Source organism: Mesoplodon mirus (assembly GCF_964341445.2).
Source record: "Mesoplodon mirus genome assembly, chromosome: 2".
Taxonomy (NCBI): domain Eukaryota; kingdom Metazoa; phylum Chordata; class Mammalia; order Artiodactyla; family Ziphiidae; genus Mesoplodon; species Mesoplodon mirus.
In genome coordinates, this window is record NC_138977.1 from 194425263 (window position 1) to 194447574 (window position 22312).

Here is a 22312-nt window from a genome sequence, read left to right on the forward strand (position 1 = left end):
TTTATGTACCTCCATCCATTTTTGTGTCCCTCTGTTCATGCTGTCCCCTCTGCTTTGAGTAGCCCCAAACCCACCTCCACCCCTGCCATCCCTTAATCCTACTCTTTATTCAAGGCCCACCCCAAATATCACCTCCTTCATGATTTCCACCAGTGAAGGATGAGGTCATCAAAACAGTTTTACTGGATCTAAGAGTAATAGCAAATAAAATGATAACGTTACAAGAATCAGAGCTATAAGGACCTAATGTGGATGTTATTTATGGAGAAAGGATGAAAAACATCACCTCCCTTGTCAGCACTGACATCAATTGCAATTCATCAGCGAATCAGTCTCTTCTTCCAATCCAACTAAAAACCTATCTTTGGCTTTGGGGATTCTGTTGGGTGGAATACTGGAGTCTACAGTATTCTAAATTCAAATCTGATATGCTTAGTAGAAAATAAGCTTGCTACTGATTCCGGAAGCTTTCTACGATGTGCTTCAAAAAGGAGTCCCATATAAGGGTTGGGGGGATAGAAGGAAAACAGTGATAAATGACCTTACAGCACAAGCTCAGGTCTCTCAGGCCTCTCGGCAAGCTTCAGGGCCTCGTGCATGCCTGCAGCCGAGAGCTTCCGGTTGATATTCCGGTACTGGCACTGGAGCAGGCTGCGGTAGGTGGTCCTCAGGTCCCGGTTGAAGAAGGCATATATAAAGGGGTTAATGAGAGAGTTTGCATAGCCCAGCCACAGAAATGTCCTCTCCACCCACAGCGGGATGCAACTGCACGCGGTGCCACAGATGAAGGGTCTGGCCGTCGAGAGGAGGAAAAATGGCAGCCAGCACACAGTGAAGGCCCCGACGATGATCCCCAAGGTGGTGGCTGCTTTCTGTTCCCTCTTAAAGATGGAGATGTTTTTCCGTTCATGTTTGAGGAGTCTCGAAAGGTTTGCACACTCCTCCACCTCCTTCTGGAGCTTCACCATGCCGTTCAGGGAGACGATGCTGTCGGGCTCCTCGGGACGCGGGAAGCCGGGGAACTTGTGTTTGGCGGCGCTCTTCCTGGCGGCCTTGTAAATCTGGTAGTACATGAAAAGCATGACGGACATGGGGATATAAAATGCCACTGCGGTGGAGTAGATCGTGTAGCCAAAATCCTGGCTGATCAAGCACACCTTGTCATCATTTACGTTCTGAGCCCAGCCGAAGAGTGGTGGTAAAGTGATGGAGGCGGACAGGAGCCAGACAGAGAGGATCATCTTGGCCATGCACTTCCCATTCTGTCTCACAGGGTACGTCAGCGGCCTCGTGATCCCAAGGTACCTGGGAGAGAAATGGAAAGAGAACACGTGACTGCCGTGATCACAGCAGATCAACTGGGGAGTACCACCAGCCAGGGACTAGGCTGTGTACCTAGTAGCTCTCTTCTTCACACAGCCCTTCCTGGTAGGCATCATTATTCCCATTTCATAGAAAGGTAAACTAAGACTCTGAGACGTTACCTATTTTTTTCCAGGTCACACAGTCAGTCAAAGGCACTGCCAGCATTCAGCCTAAGAGCCCTCTGCCTGTAATGCTAGTCCATGCTCTTTTCATACCTTGTAGCTTCTCACAGACTGTGTAGTCAATGAACTATAGATTCAATATATGCCTTCCCCCCCATGACCACTGCCACTGAAATCAGCCAGGAACAAAATGTCAAGCCTGATGGGATGTTGTGATGCATCCTCACGAGTTAGCCAAGCTCCACCACACTCGGATATTACACACCCACTGATCTCCTCTGTTGTCTTAATTCAGGCCAGCTCTGAATTCATTTTCACTTCCCCTTTGCACTGAAATGAAAGCACTTCTTTAAGATCAGAGAGAGCTGTGAGACATTTAGGAAATCCTAGGGTTTTGGAATGGAAAGTAGCAAGTGATCATTTTTTTATCCCCAGAAAATTCTCACGCAAGAGTAATGTCCGAGGAACAATCTATAAAATAAAAGCAGCCTGCCTCGTCTCTCCAGTTCTAAGGAGGATCACAAGGAAGGGCATAATTCTGAAAAATATTAGGCAAATTCTGTGCTTAGTTCTATATAGAGAATAGATATTTCTCTGTCTCTGTTATCAAGGATTTATAATGCAAAAGAGACTCAGCAAACAGAGAAAACATAGTCAGCAAGATGTTCTGTCAAATGCTTGGTAGTGTTCCGCTTTCCAAATCTGTTTTCTCCTCTGTATTTAATAGTCTTAGCTTCTATTTCAGGGAGGATTCAAAGAGCACTTGAGAAGCTAAGACAGGTAAAAGCTGGCCATTTTGTTGGTTTTCTACTTCATTTATGTACATAAAAGATACACTCGTGAAACATGAAAAGTTATTTTCTGAAAGTAGGTCACTTGGTGGTTTGGAATTTAAAAAATAATTATTTTGTGATAGAAATAGACTCACATGTTACGTTTGAATTATTTCACAAAAGTTGCAAATCATGCTTTCACAATGAAAATTAGCATCAATGGAACACTTACAAGGCAAAATTGAAATACAGTAAAAAACGAATAAGCCAGATTTGCTTATTCAGTGAGAATATTCATTCCGTCCTTCAACATATATCAGTAGAGTTCCTTCTATATGACAGATGCCGTTTTAAATGTTGGGAATATGAACAAAAGAAGCAAAAATCGTGAATGCAGGCACATGGGGAAATCATGCAGGGGGTGAATGGGAGGACTGAGCCTCGTGGTAATGTTGAAGGGACTTCTGATCCCTCCTCCCAAGGGTGCAGGCGTTAGTGGCACCAGTTCTTCATTTCACCTCTGCCTTCCCTTGTCCTTGATAAAGCTGACTCACAAGCACTATCTCTAGGTTTTTCAGCTGTAACTAGGATTATGTTTTGGTTCCTGGATAGAATGAAGGATGAGAAAGAGGGAGGTTCTCCTGAGAACTCAAGAGTAAGAGCTGAAAAGGAAGGGAAAAGAGAAAAGGAAGTGGGAAGGAGGGAGCAAGGGAAGAAGAGGGGAAAGAGAGAGGGAAGGGAAGTGTGAAGTAGCCTCGACCTTATGTGGAATTGTCAAATTATCTGAGTTTTAAGCTATGGGGAAAGAAAAATTTAAGGAAAAGAAAAAAAAATAGGTAGATGAGGAAAGCCCTGAAGAAAGGTGTTAGAACTGACTGCACGCTCACAATTAAGCTCATCCCTGCCCTGAGGCTGAATGCAGAGTTTCCCCGGGGGTGGGGGGTGGGGGGCAGGGGCTGGAATCTCCCCTTCTTTGCTTTGGTTCAGGAGCTCTCTCCAAGTTTTTCCTACTGGAACTCCTTTGCAAACCTCTCTTTTTGGACCTAGTCCTTGCTCTCTATCAACTCCTGTGAATGGAGCCTTTGGGCTCCTTCCCAGATTCCCCAGGCAGCCTTCGCCAGGGCTTGGACTTTGATTATTTTCTCCCTTTGCCTGTAGCCACAGGCATAAGCTGTTTGCTCCCAAGCCTGGACCTGGCTTCCAGGATATTGTACCAACCCAGGTTGGAGGTCCAATGACAGGGATTAGTTCATATAGTTTCCAAGGTGGCCACCAGATGGCATTGTCAGACCATCTTACATCTACTTACTGGGGGGTTGGGATGGTAGGTAGTTAGAGCAATACTGTAGGTGTTTGTTGGAAGGAGGAAGAAGGAGGATTACTCATGACAAGAAAAGAAATTATATTGTATTTGGGGGGGTCATACAAAAAATTAGCAAGCCTGGAACTCACAACCTGGTAAACTCCAATTCTTGAGGAAGTCAGTTCCGTTTTCCCTTCCATCCTTCACATTTTCATTACTTAAATAGGGACTTATATCTTCAGGCTTAATTAAATCTAGCCTCTCTCCTGCTCACATAAGTAATATCAAATCTACAAAGATTAATCCTGAGAGATTAATTAATTGAGTATCAAAGGACATCTCAGAGTATTAAATAATCTCATAGGAACAACATACTTATTCATCCTAACATATTTAGTCTGACTTACATTTCAGCGATGAGGACTCAGTCCTTCCTGGATATACAAATTACATTCCATAAACTTCCCTATTTTAGGCTCCATTCTCTAACGGCCTCAAGTAATGTCTTACAGTAAAGGAATTATATTTTCTTCTTTAGTCTCCTGGGTACCACCTGGGACTTTGAAAGGCTAAAATCAACCAAAAGATGATCAGAAAAAAAAATATGAGTGCTCATTAAAGTGTCTGGAAATAAAATAAATAAACAAAAGTCAACAACTTTCTAAAAAAGGATTAACAATCAGAAAATAGCATGGAAGAAAATAATTTCATTCACAGCAACAAGCAAAAAATTAAAATATCTAGAAAAATCTTTTAAAATGACCAGAGCCTATACGAAGAAAACATAAAATGATACCGAGAGACCTAAGGGAATGCCTGAATCCATGAGAAAAAAAATTTTTTAATAAGAAAATATAGTATTATAAAAGTGCCAATTTTCCCTTAATATAAAAATATATAACTCTAGCTGAAAATCTTAGCATTTCTTTTGTTAGTTCAACCAAATGATTTTTAAGTTCATCAAGTAAATAAGCAAAAATAGACAAAATCTGAAAAAGATGAAAAATGAAGGGATACTTATAAAAAAAGTATGAAGCCACAGAAATAAAAATTCAATAATAATTATTCAGAAATAGACAGATCAATAGAACAAAATAGATCCCAGAAGTATATTCAAATATATAAGGGAATTTAATATCAGAAAGTAAGTCATTTTAAATCAGAGTAAAAGATTAGATATTCATGAAGTCTGACAACTGGCCAGCAATTGGGGTAAAAATAAATCTGAATTATCCTTCTCCTTATTCAAAAATAAATCCCAGATGGATCAAAGATTATCATGTAAAAAAATTAAACCCTAAGACTACTAAGACTACTATGAAGAAATATAGGTATTTCTGCAATCTGGCCAAACCATGATACAGAAGCTTGAAACTATCAAATGATGCATTGATAAATTTTTGACAAAAATTTTATTAAATAAATAAATAAATGACATTTAGTTTAATTTAAAAATCACTACATACAGAATTAAGTCAAATGACAAACTTGCAGTCCAAATAACAATATCTCAATGTTCACAGATCTCTTACAAGTCAGTAAGAAAAAGACAACCGTCTCAACAAAAACAGTGAAGCAATTAAACAAAAAAGAAAAAAGAATATCCAATAAGCACTCAGAAATATGTACAACTTCATTAATAATTAAAGATATACAAATTTTAAAATAAGGACAAGTGCTCTATCATTTTGCTGACGGGAGTTTCAACTGAGATAACGGTTTTGGAGGGCAGTTTGGTAATTAATATACATTAACATTTGCCTTTTGGCTCAGTCAGGTTTCTAGGAATTTGTCTTGGAAATATAATTGTACAGGTGCAAAATGATTAACGTGAAAGGAAGGATGTTAACTAAACATAAAATTGAGGAGAAAAGAGATGCAATCTAAATATCTATCAGCAGATTAAAGTATAGTGGGGGTGTGTGTGTGTGTATATATCATGTAACCATTAAAAATTATGATGTATATATCTATTTACTGATATGAAAACAACCCAACCAAAAGTAGATAGAAAACAATGACTAGCCCTAAAGGACAAGTAACAGAATATCATATACTCTATTAACCTGTTTATGTAAAACTAGGTGTTTGTATGAGTGTGTGCGCATGTATATATACTGAGATGTCTCGAAAAATATCCACCAAAATATTAATAGCAATTTTATCTGAGTTGTAGAGATTTGATTAGTTTAAAATTTTTTCACTTTGCTTTTTTATGCATAATTTTTAAACTGTATATAATTTTTAAAAAAGCCATGTTAATTCTAAGAACAAAATGAAAGGTTTAAGAGAATTCTGTGATTCCTAAGTCACGTAAGTGATTTTGGCAACACAGATGATCTGGTGCATAAAATCTGTAAGAAGCTGATAATTAAATCTTAGATAGTTTTATTCGATTAGCTTTTCAAAAGTGTTTTATTACATTCACAAGTTCACGCAAAGAAAACAGAACTCATTGGCATTTAAAATCCCATAATTACTACATAAAGTAATATTGGTTATTCAGGGAAGTGTTTGTCCAAATTACAAATTCATTCTCCCCAATCTTGGATAGTATAAATCTGACCTTTCGGGGCGAGGCAGGGGGAAGCAACTTAGATTGATTCTAAATATTCCCTAATATGCATGGTTAACATTTGTCACACTAGCATTTTATGCTCACTGTTAATTAGAAAGTGGTGTGCTTATAAAGCCTTCAGAATTTTACTTTAAAATGCATACAAATGTGAAAGTACAGTAAATCTCAGAGACAAAGGCACCAAAGTATTATATAATTGAAAAAATGTATGCAGCTCACATTAGGGGTTCCATTATAGTGGGGGTTTAGAGAAAAAGAGGATTAGGGAGTTAAAATACACATGGAGAGGGATTTGAAAGCAGATTAACTCGCTGCCTGTCTTCTATCCTAACTGTATAGAAATTATAGATAATGGTTCTTTAATTAAATGGCTTCTCCTGAGTTTTGTTGCTATAGAATAATACTTTATAGGGTAAAGGAATATGGGTAGAATTACTCTGAAATACAGTGTTTTGGGGAATGTTAGGCTTAATAAAGGTTTGCACACTTAGGATCTCTCTTCCATGAGACCTCCTCCCTTACAGTAGGTGAAATTCACTGCAAGCTCCAGCCTCCATCAGTGGTTCCCGAAATTATCAGATTATCAGACTCACCAAGAATCTTCTGAAACATACAGACTCTGGGGCCACCATCCACAGATTCTCTTTCGAGGTCTGGAGACTCAGGGTTCTGCATTTAGGACTGATAATTCTGGTTCTTTACCCCATGCACTTTTAGGGTAACTTTCCTTCATTCAATTACAAAGACTTTACACTTACTGTATGAAGGACTTTACTTTTACTTTTCATATTTCATCTTAATGGTGTGCTTCCAGTTAGGCCTAACAAAATTGTCACAAATCATATTTCCAATATCTCAGTTATGAGTTCTATCTTTCAGAACTGTGCTAAATGCAAATGAGGTAAGCATGGTGTTTGTCTTCATTGAGTTGTAGATTTGTTTAAATGTGTAATACACAGCAGGGTTTCATAAACCTTTCTGACAATAAGAAATAAGAATATTTTTACAACAAGAAATACATTTCCCACAGTCACTCAGTGCAAATATATATATTTATGTATACAAATAAGAAATTGATACATACATATGGGTATACATCTATGAAGGTATATAGATAGAGATGCATATATTTATACATATGAAACTGAAACAAAGTTTCATATGTATAAATATATACCATACTTACCATTACAACTTGCAATTCACTCTCTTCTACTGCATGCTATTCTACTTCAGATTTTTTAAATGCTGGTCTTAATTCACTAATTTGATTTCATCACCCAATAATGGAGCATGACCCAAAGTTTGAAAAGTACTGGCTTTCAATAAACACATGGAAAGGTATTAAACATCATGAGTCATGAGGGAAGTGCAAATTAAAAACACACTGAGATAATACCAACATACATCAGACTGGTTAAAATTTTAAATAATGATGATGCTGACAATAATAGTAAGAAAAATAAATTATAATGCCAAGTGTTTTGTAAAGATACAGAGCAGCTGTAATTGTCATGCACTGCTGGTGGGAGTGTAACCTGATGTAACTTTGGGAAACCATTTCTTAACACCTACTAAAGCTGAAAAAAAAACCCCACTACATATATATTTTTTTCTGCGACCCAGCAATTCTTCTACGTATACAATGAACATTCATCAGAATACATGTATAAGAATGTTCAAAGCAGTGCTAATGGTAATAACCCCAAATAAAACCAACCCATTCTACAAGAATAAAATAAGTACAATTCTGCAACAGTAGAATGGGTACATAAATTGTGGTATGTTTACACAGCAAATTCTATAAAATAACAAGAATGAACCAACTACTGCATCAACATGGATGACTCTCACAAACATAACACTGAGCTAAAGAAGCCAAAACCAAAAGAGAACACAATGCCCCAAAACAGGCAAAACTAACCTATGGTGATAGAAGCCAGAAGAGTCATTGCCTTGAGGGGGGAGGGCATGTTCTGGAAATGTTCTATTTCTTTATCTGGGCGTGTACATAGGTATGTTCACTTTGTAGAAGTTAAGTGAGCTGTGCAGTTAGGACTTGTGTAGTGTTCAGAATATATATAAATAAAGTTAATTTTTAAAATAAAATTTTAAAAAACACCATGGACTTAACATATGCCACTGAACTGGATGTTGACCTGTTCTCTAAAACTATTTTTAAAAAAATTTTATTGGAGTATAGTTGATTTACAATGTCGTGTTAGTTTCAGTTGCACAGTAAAGTGAATCAGTTATACATATACATATATCCACTCTTTTTTAGATTATTCTTCCATATAGGTCATTACAGAGTATTGAGTAGAGTTCCCTGTGCTATACAGTAGGTCCTTATAAGTTATCTATTTCCACCCAGATACCAAAACCAGACAAAGATACCACAAAAAAAGAAAATTACAGGTCAATATCACTGATGAACATTGAAGCAAAAATCCTCAACGAAGTGCTAGCAAACAGAACCCAAGAATACATTAAAAGGATCATACAGCATGATCAAGTAGGATAAAACTATTTTCAAAATGGGGTTCCACTATACTTTTAAACCATTTTCATCAGTGTGTCCAAGCTGTAATTATAGTTAAAACCAGTAAACAATCTAAAATCCCTATTCTGACCTCAGTATTGAGGTAGAAAAGTGGGCAGAGGAGCGGGGACAAAAAAGTAACAACATTTGGAAAGCATAACAAAAGCTTCCTCTTTGAAAAAGTAAATTATGAAACAAGAAATGAGCTTTTCCCTTTAGGAAGAGAATCAGAATTAATTAAAATAAAGCAAATCGCTTAAAAGTACTTTTAAAATATTCATATATTGTTGCTACCTAATTAATTACCACAATTTAGTGACTTGACACCAATCCTGTAGGTGTCCTCACAGTTCTGTAGGTCAAAAGTATGGACACAGCACAACTGAGTTCTCTACTCAGGGTCTCACCAGGCTGAAATCAAAGCGTTGGCCAGGGCTGAGGTGTCACATGAGGCTCAGAGTACTCTTCCAAGCACGTGTGTTTGTTGGCAGAATTCATTTTCCTGTAGCTACAGAACTCACAGAGGTTACCACCTTCAAGCATCGGCTGCAGTTCTCAACCTCTCTGATCTTTAGACTCTCTTTGAAAAGCACTCACCTGATTAGATCAGGCCTATTGACATTCAAGGGGAAGGAAGCATACAGAGCATGCACACTCAGGAAGGGGAATCTCGGGGCCATCATAGAACTCTGCCTACCACAGACACTTGGTTATAACAGAAGCTAAGGAGACAAAAAATATCCCACCAAGGGAGCTCAGCAAAGACCTATTTGCTACCTACTCAAGTTGAGACAAGCCTTCCAGTGAGACTAATGTTGTCTGCACTCTATCATAAGGCAATGGTTTTTCTGCTGAATTTTTCTGTCATTTTATGCAAAAACATAAGGGTCCTCTTACTGTCCACTTGGTTTTTTAGTCACCTATTACGTAAAACTCTTTATGTCTATTAAAAACTACCAAAGTAGTGTTTTTAGGTAATTACAGAAAGTCATGAAAATGAACAATATAGGAGGTCACTAGTGACCGCTACATTATGCCTGGTGTTAATCACTGCAGTTGTATCTGAACTTACAAGAGACCCTGAATTTTCCCACCACAGAATTTTTCCACTCAGAGAAACAGAGAAATGGCAAGGCAAAGAGTGAGCCCCAAACTTACCAACAACAATAAAAAAAAAGGAATGGCATAAAAGCTTAGCTAAAAAGTTCAAAGATTACAGGAAGGGAAAAAAAAATATATATATATATATTTTTTTCTGTTGTATGATTGTACTAAGGGGCTTCTAATCCCACCTCACCCCCAGAAGCAGTACTGAAGAAAGAGGGTAAGTGAATAAAATCCTTAAAATTCGGACTAGTACCCTCTTATTTGGAGAGAAGCAAACTGAGGTGGTAAGAAGCCAGCCTGACAAAAAGTAATGAAAAACCGTCATGAACAGAAGCCCCAACATACCATTTCAGCAAAGGTAAGAAGGGCCACCAGAATTTGCTCTCTTTTAGGACACTGGGCTGAACCGGGATACACCAAGGTCCACAAGGGGTAACCCTCAGCTTAGTGGAAAGTACTCCGGTACAGGACATTGAATGAGAATTCAGAAAAAAGAACAGTCCTCATTTAAAGGCTACACTCAGCTGCAGTGAAGTCTACTCCCTTCCCTTCCTCCAGCCCTTCAGGCTACGGAGAAGTAGATACAATAAACGGTAGTCTAAAGAATAAAACTAACCGATATCAAATAGGGCTGAATATCAAGAAGAAGTCAACCACACTATGTCAGAACAAACATTAAGCTTTAAATAACTCATGAATGAGCAAGATGGAAATAAAATGATATAGTAACTATACCAACATGCCACAAAAATAACCCTGGTGAAAGAAGCAACTGAATATGCATAAGACTGTTGAAGAACAAAGTTCAAAAAGAAAACACAACCCTCAGAAGAGAAACAGTTTTCCTACAAATACTTTTCACTGTGAAGGAGCTTAACAAGTATATGTTATCACTACAGTAGAGGCTCAAAGATGAGATGTTAAAACAACAGAACAAGACACAAAAAGGGACTGTAGGGACTTCCCTGGCGGCACAGTGGTTAAAAATCTGCCTGCTAATCACAGGTTTGAGCCCTGGTCCTGGTCCAGGAAGATCCCACAGGCCGCGGAGCAACTGAGCCTGCGAGCCACAATCACTGAAGCCCACGCGCCTAGAGCCTGTGCTCCGCAGCAAGAGAAGCCATCGCAGTGAGAGGCCCGCGCACCACAACGAAGAGTAGCCTCCACTCTCTGCAACTAGAGAAAACCCGCTTGCGGTGACAAAGACCCAACGCAGCCAAACATAAATAAATAAAAGAAAAAAAAAAGGGACTGTAGGAAATAACTGAGGCCAAAACACCACCAGTGCAGATTTAATAGATAACTTAGAAGCAGCTTGGAATAGAACAGACACACCTGAAAAGCAAATCAATGTCATGAAGTAAAGGCTTGAGGTAATAACAATAAATAAAACACAGAGGGAAAAATGCATTCAAGCAATTAAAAAGAAGATAACAGTCATACAAAGAGAATGCAACATAAACATCACTGGTGTTCCCAAAGAAAAGAAAGAACCCAACAAACATAAACAACAAAATCGAAAACAGAGGTACGATACATAAAAAGTATAATATAGGATATTTTCCTTAATGAAAGAGCTGAATGTTATGATCCAAGGAACATATAACATAGTGGGGGAAAGAATGACAGAATTATTATCAACGAGATCTATCCAGGTAAAGTCACTGAACTTCAGAACGTGGAAAGGTGTACGCAGACATCTGAAATGAAAAAAGAAATCAAGGAATATGAAAGGGGGAAAAAAATCGAGCTGGTTCTCAACAGCATCAATCCGTATCAGGACAAACTTAAAAAAAGTCTTAAAAAAAGACGTGAGTGTACAATAACATTATACCTGCTATTTAAGGTTATGAAATCAACAAGGAGACTTTTTCAAACATGAAAGAATTTGGGGGGGTATAGTGCCCTTTATGGGTTTATCCCTTTGGGGGGGCAGAAACCAAAATTCATCCAACCAAAAGATGAATCAAATTGAAGAATTTAGAACCATGATTCTAAACCAAGGTTATCACTGAACCTGTTTAAATGTAGAAACTAACACCTGTGGGAATGATATTAGAAAAACAGAATGTAAATTTCACAAAGTAAAAACAATATAAACCACAAGAATCAGGAGCTGAGGGAAACAGTGTAGGACACAGTGTTAGAATTCTAACCATGTAAACTTTCACAGTGGGGAACAACTGATACTGTCTAAAATTTTAATATATAGTTTATGTAAATCCAATTTCTCACCAGTTTTCATATTTTCCCCATGACCTTCATACAATCTTTTAGGAACTACTAGCTCTAAAATTAATAGCTCTTACTTGACGTTCTTCCTTCTTTTTCAATTTTCTTCTTTTAAATTCAAGTAAATTCAGTTTCAATATTTCATGAAAATAACATGTATAGTGTGATCGTATTCTTATAAGTTTTTATCTATCAACTTTCTATCTACCTGCCTGTAGAGTCAGCCAACCAGACAGCCAGCCATCCTTCTAAATGGACATAAGCACAAAGAGACAACTAAAATGATGCTCACCAAATGCTATCATGGATTTTTTTCTCTGCACAGGGAGAGTTTAGATGATTTGTGGTTTTATTTGTATTTTTTACAATTGCTTGAAATTTTTTAAATGAGCACATTTAATTTTCACAAAAATTAAATTATTTCTCTAAAATATAGCAAGGTCTTTTTAAAAATAATGATTTCAACCAGTCATTTAACTCACCTGCCAGTTGGTTCCTTACAAATCTCTCCATGAACTTGGCAAGTGTGGAATTAACTGTTAATTTAACCGTATTCAGTTCCTCAGAAAATTTTGCAAATTATCTGTGCTCTCTGAATTCTCACTAACTTCTTGGATTGCAAAGTAAATTGGGAGAGAAAGCCAGTTCTAAGCATCCTAACAACATAATCTCCTAATGAGATGCGGTGGACTAAAGATGGCTATGTATTCTTTGTCCCCTCTCTCTTTGAGAGGTAAACTCTTCCCCTCTCCTTTATTCTAAGCTCAACTTGTGACTTATCTTTACCAACAGAGAGTGGGGCAAGTGATACTGTGTAACTCCTGAGGCTGAGCCTTAAGAGATCTGCAGCTTCCACCTTCACTGCTTGGAAAACTCCCTCTTAGGAGTCCACCATGCTGCAAGGAAGCCCAAGCTAACCTTGTTAAGAAAGACAGTGCCACGTGGGGAAGCACTGAGGAGTCAGACATATAAATGAAGCTTTCTTGGACCTTTCAGTCCAGCCTAGATACCAGCTGAGTGCAGCCAAGTGAGTAATCCCACATGATGCCTTTTGGAGTCAACAAACCACCCACATGAATTCTGCCCAAGTTCCTGACCCAGGAAATTAGCAGCAATAATAAATAAAGTTACAGGGTGGTTTATGAGGCAACAGTAGATAATTGAGACAGCATAACAAGGCCTTATTCTCCTAACTAGCACGTGACCTTAGAAATTGGATTCGCTGGCAAGTACTTCACCACACCACTAGGAATGAGTCTGTCCAACCCTACTGTTTTAACTTGACACCTGCATCCTCTAAAAAGTGAGCCACAAACACTAGTGTTTGAAGCAACTCTAAAATCCATTCCATGCCTACACTGGGACTTTGACTCCATCTTGACTGATTAATTTATTCATTCAAAGACTATATCTTCAGTATCTGCAGTACTGCTTTAAGGACTGGGGAGATACAGTAGTGAATGAAACAGACAAAAATCTATGAATCTGACAAACTGGTGTGGGGTGGAGAGAAAACTCATAAATAAATAAGTAAAAGCATATAGTAGGGTCAGATAATTATGAGTGCAATGGAGGAAAATAAGGCAGGGGAGGGGACTAGGGAGTTCAGGGTGGGGTTGGGGGCAAGCTGCAACACAGATTTGCATTATGATCACAACCTCTTTCACCTCTACCTGCCAGGCTAGGTGTCTGGACCTCAACTTTTCCTTGAAATTTGAGATTGGCATGTCCCTTTGGGTTGAAGATCCCCATTATCTCAAGCAGGAGTTTCCTACACAAGTTTTATTCAACAGAATCTAAACCTTCCCCGTGCAAGGACGTATTGAAAGAACACTGACTGTGGGCCTGTGCTTTCTTCCCTCCTCTAAGGCTCAGCTTCTAAATTATTTCTCTTCCTCTCTCTCTAACTTTCCATGTCTACAGGCTTATTCTGTTCCACCTAAAGGTATAAATGTATGGGTGGGTGCATGTGTTTCTACTGTGTGTCTATATTATATTCCATTCAATCCTCCATAGTTCTCATTCCTTTTCACCCCAATTTTATGGAACACCTTGTCTATCTCAGCTGCTTTTATTTCCTACCCACCCACTTCCTTCTGATTCTCCCAATAATCTGGTTTCCACCCCCATCACTCAAAAGCAGTTTACTCTAAAAGGTTACCTCCCTTTTAGTCAATTCTAATTGTTTTTTTCTCATTTTTGGTAACTCTCGACTTTTGTCCTCCCTGAAGTGTGATTGCAGACTGCCCAGTCTTTCTCAAAATGCTCTCCACCCTCAACTTCTGTGGCACTGCCTTCCCCCCTTCCTTATCTTAGGCTGCATGGAGAGGTGCCATCTCTGGAGTGGCTAGATGATATTTAACCTCAAGAGAAAATGAAAACAATCTAAACCTCGCACTGGGCAGATCTGGTTTGCATTCTAGCTCTGTCCTTTTAACTAACTAAAGTATTCTGAAAAAGATCCTCAACCTTCCTGAGCTTTCTCTGACTCACACAGAAAGCAACAGGAAAAGAATATCTATCTTGTGATTCACTATGATGATTACATGAGAACATGTATGTAATTAAAGCTTTTGCCCCACTCTCTACCTAACAGCCACTCAAAATATATAGCTGACTTCCTTTCCTCCAAACCCCCTTTTAAAGAAAGGAATGGGCAAATAAAACTGTAACCTGAGTCGATCCAATAAGAGAGTAAGAGGGCTGTAATACAAAGCATCCGAGAAAGGAAGTAAGACTAGAGGGGAGTTATCTCTACATACAACAGAGTATAGCAGCACACAGTAGGTGTTTGTAGAATTCACTGCTGTGACTGCTGGCTGGATCTGAATCGGTGAAGTGGCAGTACGAATGGTGAAAAGAAGACAGAAGCAAGAGGTAATGTTGAAACAGAGTAAACAGAACTTGAAAATGGTTTAGTAAGGATGAGGGATAGGGATAAAGATACAGGAGGAATTGAAGAAGCTCATCTGTTTTCAAGCCAGGATGACAGGGAAGATGGTGCACCAGTATCTGAAGTAAGCAGTTCTCAATCCACTGTAATCCACCTTTCTCCCAAGAGGCCTATGAGACGGATCTCGCTGGGATGACTGATGCCCGCTCTAGATCCTGAGGACATTACTCCATCCCCATCATACCCGATAGCCCTGCAGCTCTCAGTATGCACTCACTGCCTCCTTCCTGAAACTCTTTCCTTGGTCCAATATTGCCACACTCTCCCAGTTTTCCCACCCCTCTGCCCACTCTTGCCCAGTCTTCTTTGCTGCCTTGTCCTCCACTAGCGGGCCTTGATGTTTTGGAATTCCTCAAGGCTGGGTCCCAACGCCACTTTTCTTCTATTTCTAATTTCCTAGTTGTCCTCCACAATTGCCAGTGCTTCAAAAACCTCTATGGGCTGATGACCCCAAAATTCGAATCCCTAGCCTGGACCTCCCCTTGGAGCCCCGGACTGACAAACCCAACTGCCTCCTTCACGTCTCTACTTTGCTATCTCTAAAACATTTTATTCACTCCTTTGTTCAACAGACTTCTATTAAACACCTTGTATGGGTCTGGTCCCATCTCGACATGTGCCAATGTATCATCATCCCCACCAACTGAGCCTTCTTCTATTCCCCTGATTCGTGAATCCATCTAAGGGTGTGGTCCAGAAACCTGGGAGTCATCCTTGACTCCTCCTCTTTCATCATTCCCCTCCCCGTTATCGACACAGCCCTGCCTATTTTACCTCCTCAGTGCCTCTAAAACCTACCCGCTCTGTCTGTCTCCACTGCTACCACTCTAGAATCACTCTCTCTCCATGGATCACCACAACAGCCTCTAAATCGGCCCTCCATATCTCTTCTTCTCCTTCCTAATCCATTCGCTTCATGCATCCAGGGTGATATTTTCTTTTTAAAATTTTTAATGTTAACTTATTTCATTGGATAAGTAACATCTTCACATACTTCAAAATTTTACATATAATTAGGTGTATATTGAGAAGTCTTACTTCAAATCCCATTTCCATCCTCCTCACCCCCACCTCATATATGTATCCCTTTTATTAGAATCCTGTGCACTCCTCCAGCTTTTCTTTATACAAAGGCAAGCAAATAGAAATATGTGTTCACGTCCACTGTCTTACACATGAGACAGCATACTGGACACACTATTTTGCATTTTTCACTTAACAATATATCCTGGAGATACTTTTACACTAGTGCATTGAGAGCTCCCTCGTGTTTTTTCAGAGCTGCATAGCATTCCATTGCAGGGCTTTGCCATCGTTTATTTATCCAGTAATCCATAAATAATAGGATAAATAAATTCAACTGGTATCAACAACATTTTTACCTACGCCATCCACCAATCAAGGACATCCACACTTCGGATGTGAACACCCAGACGTATAAAGGATGAAACAATTCCAACATCTTGGTGATATGAACCCTAAAACTTAGGGGCCACCTGTCCTTCAGTTGGCCTTTGAAGAAAAGGAAGGATGTGGTTGGCAAAGGCTGGTGTTCAGCTACTCAAGGTCCCACTGACACACAGCACAGAACTGATGTTTCTTCTGATTAGCCAAGAACACTCCCATTATCTGGAGCCCAGGGCCCAGTTCACAAAAATCCTGCAACGGCTGAAGGTGTGTGTACTTGAGCCATCCTTGCAGAAAAGACAAGAAGGCAAGTTTCCTTAATGTACCCCAAGTTGCTGCACCGTTGGAATATGAACATCATTTTACTCCTACGTTAAGAATATCATGCATAGCAGTCTAAATTCATCGATATTCAAGTTATTAAAAAGCATAGAAAAATATGGCATATATAGCTTTGGGAAAGACACATGTCTTTCTATTTAATATTTTGAAAACACCATTTCCCCTTAAATGAATTGTATGGAAAGTTACAAATGAAATTTACTCTATACTCTCTTTTTTATTCATGATTGTTGATAATTAATTTGCCCATTTCCATTAATCTTCCCCCAAAGCAATCAACTAGCAAGTATATTTAATCTTCAAAAGCATATTATGTATGCATATGAATACATAATTCCCACGTATTTTCTTTCTGAACTGAATTGCTTATCTGACCTAGGCCCATCACAAATGTTCACATATTTCCACTGAAATAGAGTAGAATATAAATCAGCATGTACTTACCAAAATGCATTTTCTCGTTTAAAGTTTTAAACATACTCAGCTTTTTACCTCACGACTAACTATAACCAAATACATACTTTAAATAATTATGAGAACAATGAACAAAACATGTTTTACAATTAGAAAATCAATGATATAATATATTCTAACCTACAAAAGGAATTTTAAAAATTAGGTTCTAAAAACCAAAGCAAAAATACAACAGTAACATCAGAACCAGTTGGCAAAGCACCAAATGCCAAGAGTCAGTGCTTTGAACAAAATGAGTAAAATTGAAAATCCCTTTTGTGGACTGTGAGATGAGAAAGAAATTAAAAGAGGAAAGAAACGAAAAGAGAAAGAAAATATCATATAGAAAGACCAATAATTTTCAAAGTAAATTAAAACATACAACAAAGAATTAAGAAAAACCTCTTGGGAAGAACCATAAATCAGTATATCTTTAAAAATAGTATTTAGGAAGGCATCTCAATTGAAAACTGATGACAAAATTACCATCAAATAATTCAATAACCTCCTAAGTTCAGAGGATATTAAGACAAATTCCTAAAAACAAAACCTCCACATCATAGCAGCACAATTTTATTCTTATCTATGTAATACTTTAAAACAGCAAATAGGCATCAGGTATTTGGTTACTTATTCTTGTCTTTCATTTTAATCCTTTATTCTCGCATTTTTAAAAACTATTTCCCCATAAAATGGCATTACTTATCAGTTTGAAATAATATTCAGTATTAGTAGTCTATATGAGCCATCGCAGAGTCTAATAGCTTAGCTGTCTTCCTCTCCTAGGACACACGACCTACATCAGTAAGAGAGAGACGTTCCCCTCCTCTTCCTTCCTCCTTTGGCACACTAATCACTAAAAAACCACTACAACTTTAATTTAAAGGTTATCTGGCAATGAAAGGGACATTTATCCCCCAAGGAGAGAGGGGAACTACTTCAAAGGAATAAGACTTTTATTAATATTTTTCAATCAAATGTTGCAATCTCTTTATCCTTTTTCCTTTTGTAATTTTCATGTTGGCTTATGTAAGTGCTTTGTCCATGTAATACTCACCCTTTCTAGGAAAGTCATCAGATGGGATGAGTTAATTGAAAAAGAAACAGAATTAAAAATTCAATGACCAAAAAAAAACAAAAACAAAAAAACACTACAACTTTAGTGCAGAGGCTATTTCTATTCTTCCCTTCCTTCCCTTTGTCCTGTTTCACGACATGTGTCTTTACACTAAAGCAAAAACCTTCCAGAATTAAAAATCATAGCTGATAAAATTACTTTCTACATGTATGGGGGGAAAAATTGTGTTCTTTTTATACATTTGTCTACCCATAAACCCACCCTCCATTGTGTAAGTTTAATGAAATATGGCTTATTTTTTCCTTTTATCCCCAGAATGATTATGCTAAAAGAACAAGAAGAGCAAAAATAACTCTGCCTCATGTTTTCATAGCATTTGAATAATACCGGCTGATATCTACTGAGCATACAGCATGCCAGGCTCTGTGATAAATGCTTATACACAGCATTGGATTCAGTCCTTACAACCCTAAATGGTAGGTATTATCCCCATTTTACAAATGGGAAATTTAAGGCTCAGAGAGGTTAACTTACTCTCCCAATGTCACATACTTAATAAAGCTCAAAACTGGGTTTCAAACATGGGTTTTTCTCCAGAGCCTCCCCTTAACCAATACACACTTTTCTACTGAATCAGTTACAAAGCACATCCATATACCTGGTCTAGTATAATCCCTGTCTCCCATTTATATTGGAGAATCATTGAACATCTAGCTGGAAAGAGCTTAGAAGCCCTGACTCTAACTCAATATGGAAATTCCCACTTAGAGCATGACTAGCTTTTAGTTAAATTCATACACTGACAGAGAAGTCACAGCTGCTTGAAGCAAACAGCTACATTGTTGGATTGTCACAAATGTTTAAAAAGTTCTACGCTAAGTCCAGGACAACTGAACCTTTTAATGGATTCCCTTCCATGGGTGTTATTCTTTTAGAGCAACTGAGACTAATTCTTAATCTTTTCCATGTGACAACTATTCAAATGACTGCAGTCATTTGTGATCTTTTCACATCTGTTCAGTTAGGTCCTTTCCATTGGAAATGACAGAACTCCACGCTCAGACAAGATTAAGCAAGAAGGCAAGTGTAAGGGCTCACAAATAAAAAAAAGTTGAGGTTACACTTCAGGCACGTCTCAATCCAGGGGCCCAAAATGATGTCACCAGAATCTGGGTTCTCTCCAATTCTCATCTCTATTCCCATCAACGTGGCTTAATTCTCAAGCTCAGCGAATGGCAATATGGTGTCCAGCAGCTCCAGAGTTATATTTTGCAAGGTTCAATCTGATTCAAAAGTGTATGCTTTCCCCCAGCACAGCCAGAAAATGTCTTATCGTGTTTTGTTGGCTCTGATCAGTTCACACATCCATCCCTGAACAAATCATGCAGGCCAGGAAAAACAACCAACACCCCGGACTGGGGCATCCACTTCACCAAAACACATGGAGTAAGAATAGGGGTAGGGATAGTTTCTCAGACAAAAATAGTAGTTCTACTGAAAACAAATCATCCTTCTTTTCAGTAGAATTTGTCAGTGATCTTATAACATGACTACAGACTTGAACTCAGGACTCCAAATGTGCCTGAACCAGCATAGATTATGTGAAAAGCAGAATCATTTTTTCACATTTGTGTGTTAGATTTATAATTCAAGCTTATATGATTATATTGGTAATTCAAGGTGTTTCTTCTTTGTTGGAGTTGTTCTTCTCTCAAGTACTGAGCGCTCATTTTGTGCTAATTGTGTCCCTAGCCTATTCCTTAGGGAGACTCTACAACCGTATCTCTTATTATGACCTCTGCACTTTTGTCTGACAGGGTTATAATTTGGACGCTGCTTCACTTGAATTTTGTTATAACAGAGGATCAGTTAGATACATTTGGCTAGGAAAAAAATTTTTTCAGTAAAACCAGCTCAAAATGGCCTAAACACTGAGAATGATTTATTATCTCCCCAAACATGAAGTCACAAAGTTGGCTGGCTCTGAGATACTTAATTTGCCAGCCCAAGAACATCATGCAGGACTGGGTTTCCTTCCATCTTTTCACTCTGACATCCTCAGTGTTGGGGCCGGCAGCTCCATGGACAGGATATGGCAACTGCCATTCCAAGCATCACACACAAACCAAACCCAGTGGGACTCTGACATACCGTCTCTTCATGAGCATCTCTTTTTAAGCAATAAAACCCTCCCAGATGGCCTTCTCCACAGCCTTCTACTCAAAGCTCTCCAGCTGTGCATGACATCATATATTTATCCCTAAACCAATCACAGATAGAAACACGAGATAACCATGAGTGGTTGAGTGAAACATGACCACATGTAGAAGAGGGGGTGCCTGAACAAAATAAGGTTCTTTTAACAAGGAAGAAGAGGGGACATACGTGGGGAGGTAGCAGAAAAGAGTTAAAATCAATCATACTCTCACCACCCCAGAAACAGATCTGATTTATACTGTGGTGTATTTCCTTCCAAACTTTTTTTCCATCTTTTTTGGTTGCTTCTCTTAAAATGTTTTCATTCATTCATTTGCTTGACAAATATTTATTGAGAACCTAACTGCTTCCCACTACTGTTCTAGGCAATGGAGATATGGTGGTGATAAAGGCAAGGAAATAATTGGATATGGCTTTTCAAGGCAGTGTTAGGTGCCGGGTAGATGAATTAAAAAGGGATTGAGAGCGAGGACAGTGCAGTGGGCGAGGAGAGGTGGTGAGGTGAGGGCAGGCCTATCTGAGCAGAGTCCTGAGACAGGTGAGAGTGAGTCACAGGAGGATCCAGAGAAAGTGAATCCTATATGCAGAGGCCCTGAGAGCAGCACACGGCCATGTCCAAAAGCCAGCTGAAGGGCCAGAGTGGCCAGCATCATCGGGTGAGCAAGAAAGGGAGATGTAAGTGACACATCTGGCCAGGAGCCGGACCTTGTGGGGCCTGGCAGGCCCTTATGAGTCCGTCAGTTTTATTCTCAATGAGATGAGAAGCCCTTGGAGGGCTGAGCAGGGGAGACAGGGCCTGACTTACATTTTGTGACATTCACTCAAGCTGCTCTATGCATGAGAGACTCTGTGGACACAAAATTCTAGTAAGCAGACTTCTTTCAAGAATTTCTGACAGCTTTTTTTTTTTTTTTTTTTTTTTTTTTGTGGTACGTGGGCCTCTCACTGCTGTGGCCTCTCCTGCTGTGGAGCACAGGCTCCGGACGTGCAGGCCCAGCGGCCATGGCTCACGGGCCCAGCCGCTCCGTGGCATGTGGGATCCTCCTGGACCAGGGCACGAACCTGTGTCCCCTGCATCTGCAGGCGGACTCTCAACCACTGCGCCACCAGGGAAGCCGACTGACAGCTTTTTAATGTCATTTTTTCCTCATTTATAAGAACAATGCTGTCTATTCACTAGCTTTCTCCTACGTCTCTGAGAGTCTGTTTCAATTCCTTATTGTAGACAGGCACTGGCCAAGAGAACTATATAATGAGAGCCACAGATTTAAAGTTTCTAGTAAAAAAAAAGAAGTAAAAAGAAATAGGTGAGCTTGAATTTAATATTTTATTTAACCCATATTTCCTAAATATAATTTCCACATATAACCAATATAAAAATTTTAATGAGATAGTGTACAGTCTTTTCCTTGTATAAAAGCCTTTGAAATCTAATGTATATTTTACACATACAGCACCATCACAATTCTCACTAACCACATGTAGTTACTGCTTACCATACTGGACCTGGAAGTTCGGGACAATAGTTTCCACTTGTTCTGTATTCCTTCTAATGTGTCCCTTATGCTATATCATACCTTTAATATTTGAGGACTTAACTTCATAAATATTTTAATTTTAAAAGGTCTGGCTAACTTTAATATCCAGTATCACTCAGATCTGTTGGGTGGAACTTGTCTCATTCTATTATCTCTTTAGATTAACTTTTTAGTCTCAAATACTTTCATTAAAAAACACACTCATATAGTTGTAGGCTGGCTAGCTCTAGTTCAGGATATTTACTTGAGAAAAGTAGAATACTGGCAATCTTTATGTCCTGTAATTAACTGGATACATTTTA

General features: G+C 38.7%; 1 protein-coding gene across 1 annotated transcript in view; it reads right to left on the reverse strand.

The window, feature by feature from the left end:
• Positions 1 to 474: 474 nt before the first annotated feature.
• HTR7 (5-hydroxytryptamine receptor 7) overlaps positions 475 to 22312 on the reverse strand; it is a 91852-nt gene continuing 70014 nt past the window's right edge. Inside the window, exon 2 of the mRNA XM_082607053.1 lies at positions 475 to 1305. Coding sequence (XP_082463179.1) covers positions 543 to 1305 — 763 coding nt within the window. The 3' untranslated portion in view covers positions 475 to 542. The remainder of the gene's footprint in view (positions 1306 to 22312) is intronic.